The 12,155-nt window shown below is 44.0% G+C and overlaps 1 protein-coding gene across 8 annotated transcripts in view; it reads left to right on the top strand.

Annotated features, from left to right (window-relative positions):
* Positions 1–1,941: 1,941 nt before the first annotated feature.
* The window catches only part of LRIG2 (leucine rich repeats and immunoglobulin like domains 2), a 66,016-nt gene continuing 55,802 nt past the window's right edge, over positions 1,942–12,155 (top strand). Inside the window, exons 1-2 of one of the 8 annotated variants that reach the window (XM_061410725.1) lie at positions 2,345–2,435; positions 10,119–11,035. Coding sequence is in view for 4 of the 8 variants with exons in the window: in XM_061410694.1 (XP_061266678.1) it covers positions 2,197–2,435 (239 nt within the window). In the remaining 4 variants the exon portion in view is untranslated. The other 7 variants (XM_061410708.1, XM_061410702.1, XM_061410694.1 and 4 more) reach the window with 7 other exon arrangements.

Raw genomic sequence — 12,155 nt, 5'->3', positions numbered from 1 at the left:
GGAAGCTTCCTGATGGGAGAGACTGATTGAGGGGGAAACTGGGTCTTATTCTGATGGGCAGGGCCATGCTCAGTAAATCTTTAATCCAATTTTCTGTTCGTGGGGCTATGTTCCCTCCCTGTTATTTGACCTGAGGCCAAACTATGGTGCAGATGAAGTTAATGGCAACCTCTTTCAAAAGGTCCCATGCAGCACTGCTACACTCAGTGCTCCCGACCCTGCAGCAGGCCACCATGAACCCACGCCTCTGCTGAAGACTCCTGGACACTCATGGGCAAGTTTGGGTCAGTCTCTTGTGGGGTCACTGCTCCTTTCTCCTGGGCTCTAGTGCACACAAGGTTCTGTTTGTGCCCTCCAAAGTGCCCAGTGCCCAGTCCTGTATAAGCTCTGGTTGCTCTATGGTGGGGTTAATGGAGACCTCCTCCAAGAGGGCTTATGCCATGCCCAGATCTGCTGCACCCAGAGTTCCTGCCCCTGGAGCAGGCCACTGCTGACTGGTACCTTTGTAGGAGACACTCAAACACACAGTTCTGGCTCAGTCTCTGTGGGTTCTCTGGGTCCTGGTATACCCAAGGTTTGTTTGAGCCCTCTGAGTGTCTCTGGTGGGTATGGAGTTTGATTCTAAATGCGATTTCGTCCCTCCTACCATCTTGCTGGGCTTCCCGGGTGGCTCAGAGGTTAAAGCGTCTGCCTGCAATGAAGGAGACCTGGGTTCGATCCCTGGAGAAGGAAATGGCAACCCACTCCAGTATTCTTGCCTGGAGAATCCCATGGACGGAGGAGCCTGGTGGGCTCCTCCAGGTTAACCCGGTGACACCACCCTGTTACCTCACTGTCAGTCAGAGAACTGTGCCTGAGTTGATCACACACTCTGTGACCCCTTCCCTCACTTGGCCTTTTTGTAGCTCAGCCGGTAAAGAATCTGCCTGCAGTATAGGAGACCCACTCCAGTATCCTTGCCTGGAAAATCTCATGGACGGAGGAGCCTGGTGGGTTGCAGTCCATGGGGCTGCAAAGAGCTGGGCACAACTGAGCGACTAACACTTATTTACTAAAACCTTTTTTGTGTGCCTGAGCCACCAGTCTCTCTGCATGACCCTCAATAAACCTTTCTCTTCTCCAAACTCTTACATTTCAGGTTGTTTGGCCTTACTGTGCCTTGGTCACATGAATTCACACTAACAAGGTGGCCAGACTTCACTGTTCTTGTTACATTTTCCACAGGCTCTGCTTTAGAATAAAAAAAAATTCCTCACACCCAAGCCTTTTCTTTGTTGACAGTTCAACAGTCTCTGTCTATATGTCCTGCTTGCTTCTGTGAGAGTGAGTGTAAATACACCACAGCATTCTCCGAATCAGAGGAGAGAGGAGTATTTTCCTTAAACACATGCCTTGCAAGTGTGGCCCCATCAACATTTACTGAACTCCAAGACAGAACAGAAGCTGGAGGTACACAGATGAATAAATAGGTTGTCTGCTCTGATAAGCGTAAGAGTCCACCAACGGATGGGGCTTCCTTTTAGGAGACTGGGAGTTGCCTTGCATTTGCAGGAGCCATAGACGAGCAGGATTTGCAGAGGAGGCCCAAGCTTGGCTCTGGAGTCCAATGGGCTGATGAAAGCTCCCGCACCCCCTTAGTGTTTGCCACTCGGAGGCACCTCTTCTGCCATTCCCCTTACTTGATGCCCAGAGACGATTAAAGATCCTTTTCTAGTACCATAGCGGATACATTGCAAATCAGGACTTCGGACTTCAGCGCTTCTGCCCTCACTCCCTCCTAAGGAGCCACTGCGCCCTCCAGCGGAGAAATGGCAGTGGAACTCCAGGGGCCGCCCCCAAGCTCTGGACACCTTAAAGTCCTCCTTAAGGAGCTCGCTGTCTCCGACACCTCCCCTCGTGGAGTCCCGCCCCTACGCGCCTCGTCCTGTGGCACCGATTGGTTGGCTCCTGTGCGTGAAGACGTTGCGTCGTGGGGCGGGGCGAAGCAGCGTTGACCACAGGGCCTGTGTTCTGTGTCCTCGGCCGCCGCCCCCGCTGCCGCGCTGTATCCGCCCCTCGCCTTCCTTTAGAGGGTACAGGCGACCGCCGTTTCTCTGGGTGGTCGCGCAGCCACCAGACGTCTCCGCCGAGCTGCTTTTTCTAGCTGGCTGCTGTTCTCTGCTGGGTCCAGGTCTGGGGGGTGGGGAGTAGGGAAAAATGGCGCCGGCGCCCCAAGGCGTTCGGGAGGAGCCGCTGCTGGAGTGTGGGTCAAGATTGCTTTCCCGGCTGCTCTTCCTCGCTCAGGCAGTGGTGCTCCTGCTGCCAGCCGCCCGTGCAGGCCTCTGCCCCGTGCCCTGTTCCTGCCGCATCCCGCTGCTGGACTGCAGTCGCAGGAAACTACCAGCGTCCAGCTGGAGGGCGCTGTCGACCTCGCTGCCCCCCGATGCCGTCAGCCTGTGAGTAGAGTTGCTGGGCGGGGACCAAAGGAAAGCAGGGGAGAGTGGGTGGGTGCTACCCCTCTCAGAGGGGCAGGAGAGAGATGCTTGGCCGGAGGGTGCGGCCGGGAGCCCAAGTTCTGAAGGGAAATGCCATTGCGATGTTGTGAACTTTTCGGGAGGATGGTGGGAGCCTGAAATCCTGGTGTTAAGGTTCTGGAGACTTGTATGAAGACCACAGTTAAAATTCTCGGGACCAGGGAATATGTGAGTCCTGGGCTGGGAGGAGTTGGGGCGGGATGCTGTTAAGGGCTCGCTGGTTCTGGGCACCGGCATTGGCTCTGAATGGTTGGGGCTCCTCGGCCACTTTGGGCTGCATCATCCAGTGCATCAGCTTGAATGATCCCCAGGTATGTGGTTTTATATCCTTATCATGAAGACTTGTCTACTCTTTTTTTGGCTGCCGTTCACGTTTTGGCAGGTTTTGTGCTGTTTTTGATATTTAACTGGGTTAAAACTTCATGTGTTACTACATCCAGTACTACCTCGAACAAGCATTTTTATAAATAGAATTTTTGTTCTACTTTAAGAGTCATTGTCTGCCGTCTATGGGGTCGCACAGAGTCGGACACGACTGAAGCGACTTTGCAGCAAGAGTCATTGTAAAGAAGAAGACTTATCCTTGACAGAATTAAGTGATGTGCATTTCCTTGTGGCAAATAACCTAAGAATCAGTACTCTTTGTTTATGTATAAGAAGCAAGTACAGTGGTTGGATGAATTCTTCTGGGGACTCCATTGCTGAGTCCTCGTCTTGACAGGCCTGTGTTAGACAGTGGCACCTGGAGAGTTCATTAGTCTGAGTCAGCCTGATGGCATTAGGAACAACAGTAGGTATTAAATGCTGCAATTATGGAGCTTCTTAACCACTAACATACAGTTATTTTCCTGCCACTAACTGAACAATGTATTTATTAATTGACAGACTTCTAATAGAGTCGTCTCTGAAAAAAGTCCTGTCACACACACGAAAAATAGCTGGAGGTGTGACTAAAAATAGCTCGAGGGGCTGTTGGGTGTTTGACAGAAAACAACAAAATTCTGTAAACAATTATCTTTTAATTAAAAAATTAAAAAGGAAATGGAATACAAATAGAACGTCTCTGTTTGCAGTGGTTAAAGCATTTATACATTTGGGAATAGGTTCTGTTAGGAAAGAAAGCTACCTTGTAAATTCCTTGAGGAAATTCATGTTAACAACCAAGTGTTGTCATAGCATAGACCTGCAGTGTAATAATATGGTGTTTTCTGTTGTTTTATGATAGTGACACCTTTAACTAATTCTGATTCTGTTGACACAGATAAAACGTAAAAATTTATATCAATGTGCAGCATAGTCTGAATTCAACCTAGCATGCTGCTGCTGCTGCTGCTGTAATGCAACAAGTACCTTTTCCTAAGAAATTCTTGAAACAGCTATCTGATTATGACAAACTAAATCTGGTGCAGGTTTAAAAACAACCCAACTTCATTTAGCTGTAATTGAAATAAATGGGGCCTACTTTTCAAGCTCATCCATTGGTAGATAAACAATAATTAGCAGTGGTTTCATGCTGGATACATTTATTTTGTGTTGAGGTTTGATTTTTGTGTAATGAAGACAAATTGCCCAAAGCCAAATAAAATTCAAAAATTTTGTGTCCTCTAGTGAAATTGACATTTTCAGTTGAAGTGAGATGCCTTGGAGAGCAGTTCTCTTGAAGAAATGTAACTGGAGGGAAGTCTTACATTAGCAAAAGAACTCTTAGGATATTAAAAGATGGGATTGTGCTATTTTAAACTGAGAAATGTAACATTAAAAAAAAAAATCAGTTGCTTTCAGCTATGAAACCACCATTGTACATGGGTTTATGTATTTTTGAATCTTTAAAACACATGCAGTGCTTTAAATTATTAATGATTCAAACTCAAATGCTCTAACTTGTAGTCATCAGAAAGTTGGCAGACAAAATTCATTAATCTTGGGTTCTAAAATATGTATCTGTCCCCAGTTACAGGCTTCCCAGGTGGCTTACTGGTAGAGAATCCACCTGCCAATGCAGGGGATGCAGGTTTGATCCCTGGGTTGGGAAGGACCACTCCAGTATTTTTGCTGCGAAAATCCCATGGACAGAGGACCTGGCGGGCTACAGTTCATAGATTCACAAAGAGTTGGACATGATTTACTGACTTAATATAAATGCCCCAGTTACTGACACAGAGCCCCTGAAACCCTTGTAATTTCCAAAGTGATAGGAGAACTAGGAGCGCCTTTCATTTTTGTGTTTGGCCTTTGACCCTGATTCCTGACATAGAACTCATACATCTCTTAGTATTTTCTGGATGATAGGAATGTCTTTTGACCAAATGAAGTGACTTTTAGTTGGCTCCAGGATGGCTTCAGGATGGGGGCTGGTCACCAGAAAGACTAAGCTGTGATTAGAAGCTTGGAACTTTCAGCCCCATCTCCCCTCCCCATCCTCCTGAAAGAGGAGAGGGGCTAGAGATTGAGGTAGTATTTGATCATGCCTGTGTGATGAAGCTTTCATAGAAGTCCTAAAGTATGGAGTTCAGAGAGCTACTAAGTCGGTGAACACATCCACAGGGCGTTATGCTGTGAGGGTGGTGCATCCCAACTCCATGGAGACAGAAGCTCCTGCACTGGACCCTTCTGGATCTCACCCTCTGTATGTCTCATCTGGCTCTTCATGTGTGTCCTTTATCGTATTTTTTATTATATAGTAAACCGGTAAATGTAAGTAAGTGTTTGCCTGAGTTCTGTGAGCTGCTTTAGCAGGTGGTTGAATCTAAGGAGGTGGGTCTTGGGAACCTCCAATTTATACCAGGTTGACGGAAGTTGCAGGCAACGTGGGGACTTGTGATTGGTGTCTGAAGTGGGAGGCCGTCTTGTGGGACTGAGCCCTTAAGCAGTGAGGTCTACAGTAATGCCAGTTAGTGTCAGAATTGAATTGAATTGCAGAATATCCAGCTGGTGAAGGAGAATTGGTTGGTGTTGGGGGGAAAAAGCGCACATCTGGTGTCAGAAGTACTGTATGTGTGAGTAAAGGAAAAAACCAGTGACAAAAATTTTTTGCTTGACCAAACTTTAGTCAGGTTCCTGAACCTTATCCCAGACCATTTCTGCACATTCTTGTAAAATGTAGTTTTAGCAGTATCTCTACTGAGTCAGTGTAGTGGGAATCCCCCATCCTCAGTGTCTGATCAGATTCCTCCACCTATACCACCCCCCAGGTGATATTTGATTACCCTGGCCTGTCTTCAGCAAGAATCCTGTTGGATCTGTTTAGTTAAAAACCCCCTTACCTTGATGTTTACTCTTAGTGATTTTCCATTCACCAACCCTACTTTGCTCCTTAGCTGTGAGTTTCCTCTTATTCATGGAGTATTCAGAGTTAAGCCCACTCTCTTTTCCCCAACTTCAAAACTTCTTTGCAGTGGTTCCTATATGGAGAAAGCATCCCCAAAAGTCTTCCTTATCATGCTTTAACAAGTATCATTGAATATTTCTTTCCTTTTAACAGTTTGTGGTGCCACAACTCGGGATAGGATCAGATTCATCATTGGACCCCCGGACCTCTCACCCAGGACCCTAAGTGCATACCTTTGAAGTCTTTATCTTCACTCCTGACTGATTGATCGGGGATCCATTGGTGAGTCCGACTCCTGAACCATTGCACCGGACAAACATCTGTGGAAGCTGGTAAGGACAGATTTAGATTTTTAAGAGTCTGAGTACAGTTGACCTTGAACAACATGGATTTGAACTGTAAATAAATACTCCAGTACTACACAGTCCATGGTTGGTTGAATCCACAGATGCAGAACCTTGAATACAGAGAAACCTCATGTTTGGAAGGCAATTACAAGTTACCTGTGGATTTTTAACTTTGCAGATGGTCGGTACCCCTAACCTTCATCTTGTTCAGAGGTCAACTGTATGCTCCAGAAAATGGGATAGAGTCCTAAATAAACACAGGCTGGGTTAGAGTCCCAGATTCTGTGTTTGTAAGAAAGCTCAGTTAGAGTCCTAGGCTTCTTTGTTTGAACCGTACTTACTGGCCTGGAAATCTCTTCTTCCTAGCTCTGTTTTTCCTGAGTGGGGATTATTCCTTGACTCCTTACACTGGAAATCTTTCTTCTTGGCTGTCTGTGAGGCCTCTCTCTCTCTTGGGTCCTACTTCTTCCATGAGAACTCATCAGATGGCCCAAACCCCCTTCTTGAATCCCTGCTGACTCTGTCTGCGTCCATTCTTGTTGTCATGCTTTTATTGAGGATAATGTGGAATTTCACTGACTTCTTTGGGAAACTGGAGATCTTTCTACACTGACTCCTCTAAGCCCTCTCCTTTCTCTTTGCTTCTACTCCTCCTTTGCTCTCTCACCGCCTTCAGTCTTTCTTCCAATTCCCTTGAATCCTATGATACATGTGTGCGTGCTAAGTCACTTCAGTTGTGTCCGACTCTTTGCAACCCCGGAGACTGTAGCCCGCCAGGCTCCTCTGTCCTTGGGGTTCTCCAGACAAGAATACTAGAGTGGATTGCCATTCCCTTCTCCAGAGGCTCTTCCTCACCCAGAGATTGAACCCATGTCATGTGTCTTACATCTCCTGCATTGGCAGGCAGGGTCTTTACCAGTAGCACCACCTGGGATATGTCTCCCTCAAAATCCCTTCATCCTTCATCCATATGTCCACCCTGCTAAATCTTTTTCCACCTCCATCTTTATAGTCACTTGAACTTTGGACCTCCTGCTCTCCACTGGAGACTATAAAGAAACTTAGGGACCCCCAAAAACAACTGAAAAAGAAAAAGGCTAATTGGAAATACTCTGGATGTTTTCACCAGTTGAATGGGCTTTGGAGACATCCATATAAGTCTCTTGATATCTCCTCAGTCAACACTTAAAAAATTTGGTCCATAGTCTCCATATGATTACGTATTAGGGCAAGGGAAGGTGGTCTGTACAAAATCGGTAAACAGATAACCTTAACTTGTCCCATTTGCCATAAACACAACTCACATAAAAATACAATGAAAATGCAAGAGGTTATTATTTTATGTAAACCAGTAAGTTTATATTTCTGTGTTTACTAACTTATGACTAAAATTTTCCATTGAAAACTGAGATCTCTTAGAATCTGTATGTTTATATAGGTCTGTAGATATGTTGTAGATACGTGAATTTTTCTATTTCTAGATGATATTACCAAATTAATTTATAAAATCCAGGTCTGTTCAAATTGGCTTAGAGATAAATGAGCGATTACATAAGTATTCCTGATGCAAAACTAGAATCCCAAAGTTTTATTGGATTATTGATCCGCTCCTTTTAAGATCTGTTCAGTAGTTGTGGTACGTGGGCTTAGTTGCCCAGTGGCATGGGGGATCTTCCTGGACCAGGGATAGAATGCTAGTCCCCTGCAAGTGGATTCCTAACCATTGGCACACCAGGGCGGTCCTTCCTGTGCCTTTGCCTTCTAAGTAATCTTTCTAGGAAACAAAGATTTTGTATCTTATCAAAATAATTTCCTGTATTTCATGTTGTCTTTTTCAGATCTTTGATTACTTTAAAAAATTGAGTTGTATCTTATTAGAAGAGCTATTTTTTTTTTTAAGGAACTGTGAGCCTTTGAAATCTTTTTCCACTTTGTTTAAATGGATAACTACGTATTTTCACAATGACCTGTGATCTTAGTCAGATTTTTAAAACTTTTTGATATTTTTAACGTCACAAAATCAAATTCTGAATGGAATCTGTTTGATTTCATACTAACTTTGAGACTTTCCAGAGGGTCCCTGGAAAATCTCAAAGGATATGTCTCTCACCTTGTAAAAGGATCAGATCAGATCAGTTGCCCAGTCGTGTCCGACTCTTTGCGACCCCATGAATCGCAGCACGCCAGGCCTCCCTGTCCATCACCAACTCCCGGAGTTCACTCAGACTCACGTCCATCGAGTCAGTGATGTAAAAGGATATGTTAAACTAATTAGGTTTATTTGATATTTTAAATTACATGAGAAGCATAGTAAATAAATGAGGACAAACCTTAGGTTATACATGTATGGATATAAGTTACTAACATAGGTGTTTCAGAAAAGTTACGAAGTTCATAGAGATATGAAATAGCCTTGTTGTCTGGTTGTTAGGTTGAAGTATTGTATGCCACAGAGGTAGATAATTTTCTTTATCAAATGAACTCTCATCAGAACTTTAATCATAGCCATTTTAAGTCTTTTTTCATTCACGAACAAGTTGTTGTTTTACTCTCCTTCTCTGAAAGTATAAACAGTCAGCCACAGGCAAGACTGCTCCATGATGGCATCAGGAAGGCCATGCCACAAGACTGAGAATTTCCAGAAGTAGTGAAGCTGATGAATTGATAAAACTGTTAACCCAAGATCAAGTAGAATAAGAATTAATTACATCAGACTGATAAACTAATGAGAATGGTTATAATTTTTTATCACTCTTTATTTGAAGCAGTGCTGGTTCTTTAATGTTTTTTCCTTCAAATTTAAATAACCTTTTTCTTTTCTGTTGTGTTATGTATAGCTTACAACAGTAATACCTTTGTGAACAAAGAAGAAACAGTTACTTTTTCTCCCTACCTGGTTCCTCCAGAATTCAGAAACTTTTAGCTAGTACTCTTATTTTCATGACAATGTAGTAATTTGAATAAGTTCAATAATATGCTCTTGTAACAGGATTGAACTTGGAAATGATTGATATATTACCATGGCTTTGGTTGAAATGTTATATTGAAGAGTGAACTGTGTATGAAATCTGGTTTAAGCTACCAAGGTTGAGGTCATGGACCAGTGTTCTTGGGAAAACTGGCCTGGTATCTGGGTGATAAGGTTCCCAACCCCATAAATGAGTAAGGAAAGTTGCTTCTGGGCTGGCTCAGGACCCGTAGGATATCTTGGGGACCCCAAGAAAAGCGAAATTCTCCTGAATCTTTAGGAGTGGGAGATAAAGTCTGGTGGCTGCTCCCTGAGCTGTCTTCCTAGCCTCGAGAGGCTTTTAAAAGCCTAATCTGAGTTTTCTTTCAGCAAGTTTCTTACATGGCCTACTTATATGGTCAGTCACTATTCCTGCTGCACTTATGTAAATAATCAGGACAAATCTAATGAGATCGGAATTTGTAAGCAAGAGTTAAAAGGTTGACTGTAGAGAGAAAGTTTTTTGTTTCAGTATAAAACTGTAATGCAGTCTTGTGAATTCTGTCTTGCTCATTGGCCAGTCCTTACCACATTCTCAATTCTAGTTTCCTCTGATATCTGGCTTTGATGCTCCAAACTGATGTTTACAGTTTTTCTCCCACCCTCCTGACGCGGCATCCCTGAGATCTAAAATTGCTGTTTTCCTGAAATTGTGCAAGATGAAGCTGGATGACTTGGTATAAACTTGAAAAAAAAGACCACGACACCTTGCATATGGGCAGCCTCTGTGCCTGCTGAATACTTAGTGCCATCACCACAGACATTCAAACTGCAAACCAGGAAACTTCAGGTGACCACTGCCATCCTCACTGTACCATTAAAAGATGATTCAAGCTCAAAATCTAAGAATCCCAACTGGCTGCGTCTGGGTTGAGAAACTGGGTCTCTAGCTATTAATTTTGGTTTCTCTTTTATTTTCATAGAAACTGCCATTATTAAATGCTTGACTGCTGGCACCATTGAGCAAATATCCACTAAAACCAAGTCTCCACAGAAGGTTTACCCTGGTCCTTCATGAGCAAAAGACCACTGAATGAGAAAACAGACTTATGTTTCTCCTTTCTTTGAACAGAAAGGGGCCTGACAAAGATTCTTTGACTACATTTTAATTGGACTCCTGAACCATCTTCTACTAGGCTCATCTGTATACTTCCTTGTAAAATGCAGTTTTAGCAAGAATCCTGCTAAGTCAGTTTAGCAATAAACCCCTGATATCTGATCACCCTTGACCTATGATCTGGTTTCTCATCTTCTGCCACCTCTTAGGTGATGTCTGATCACCATGGATCATCTTCAGCAAGAATCCACTTAGGTCTGTTAGCCAGAACCCCCCTTAGCCTTGTTGTTTCCAGTTTTCCATCCATTGACCTTGTCTGTCCACCCTGCTTCATGGCTATGAATTTGTATTAGCCCATGCAGTATTTGGAGTTGAGCTCAATTTCTTCCCCCACTGCAGAATTTCATTATTTTAGTCCCTGTACTCATAAAGATAACCTGCATCACCTTGAATAAAGTCTTTCTTACCAGGTTTTAACAAGTGTCATTGATTATTTTTTCTTTTAGCACAGGGAGTTTTTCCTGGACATTTGGTATCACAGGAGTGAGACTTGCTAGAATGGACCTGGCTCATGGAAACATGGTTTGGGAAGAGAAAGGATAAAAGGCAGGGGATACAGAACCTTTGATTCCTGGGAGAGCATGTGGTCACCCATGGTATGGAGCAGCAGCTTTGCTGCTCTCAGTTACTAAAGGTGAAAGTTACCAATGGAATTTAGAGATGAATCCAGTTCCCAGCATGTTGGTCCACTGGATGCATAAGGACATGGAAACTAACAAGAAGGTGAAATGTTTAATCTCTTGGTTGTTGTGATAACCAAATTATAATAGTTGACATTGAAATAATGTAATATAATGCTTCTGCTGCTGCTAAGTCACTTCAGTTGTGTCCGACTCTGTGCGACCCCATAGACAGCAGCCTACAAGGCTCCTCTGTCCCTGGGATTCTCCAGGCAAGAACAGTGGAGTGGGTTGCCTTTTCCTTCTCCAATGCAGGAAAGTGAAGTCATTCACTTGTGTCCGACTCTTCGAGACCCCATGGACTGCAGCCTACCAGGCTCCTCCGTCCATGGGATTTTCCAGGCAAGAGTACTGGAGCGGGTCGCCATTGCCTTCTCCTTGTAATATTATGAGTAAGAGCTAAAATTGAAATTAAAAGCGAGTCCTGAGTCAGACCTTGATATTGGACCAAGGTCAGATTTCACTAAGTCAGAGCTTTGGTCATTGGCCCAAAGCTGCCCACCAAGGAAAAAATTATGCAAGGACAGCAGAAAGTACCTCTTAGACCTCTGGTCACCAAGAATGTAGCCAGGGTGGGAGGAGAGGAAAACCAAGAAACTACTGAAATCAGGCAGTATAGTGTGAAGAAGACATTTGCTTTTGTAGATCAGTAATACCAGCTTACTGAAGACCAAGGCATACCCTGAAGAACCTTTATTAAAATGGATTGTGGAGTAATTAGGAACAGTATCTGGTTTTAGATGCTACAGTGGAGAAAAGCATGTTTGAGTTGATGAAGGACCCACAGCTTAGCGTGAAACAACCACTGATGGCCATATGTGATTCAGACACAAAGCAGCTTATTCCTGAGGGAACAGCCAGCCTAATGGATTGGACAGAAGCCACTGTAACGTTTCTTTATGCCTGAAAAAGAGGACTGCCCACCTCTTCCAATAAATATTAAGTGAAAACAAACAGTGTGTTTCGTGTATAAGCCATGTGGGTTTATCTTTCCAATAATTGAGATAGTCAGCTGCTGAATAGTTACCCAGTCCATGGTAAATGCTGTGGTTGAGGGGGAACTCTTATATGGACACCCCATATAACCTTGCTGATGCAAAGCCAAGGGACAGATGGGGAAGCCTTTTGCATTTGCTGCTTCAGCTTGTCCTTTGGATCTTATA

The sequence above is a fragment of the Bos javanicus genome, chromosome 3, assembly GCF_032452875.1.
Source record: "Bos javanicus breed banteng chromosome 3, ARS-OSU_banteng_1.0, whole genome shotgun sequence".
Taxonomy (NCBI): Eukaryota; Metazoa; Chordata; class Mammalia; order Artiodactyla; family Bovidae; genus Bos; species Bos javanicus.
Note: the sequence above shows the minus strand (reverse complement) of the source record. Positions and strands in the feature narration are given on the sequence as shown.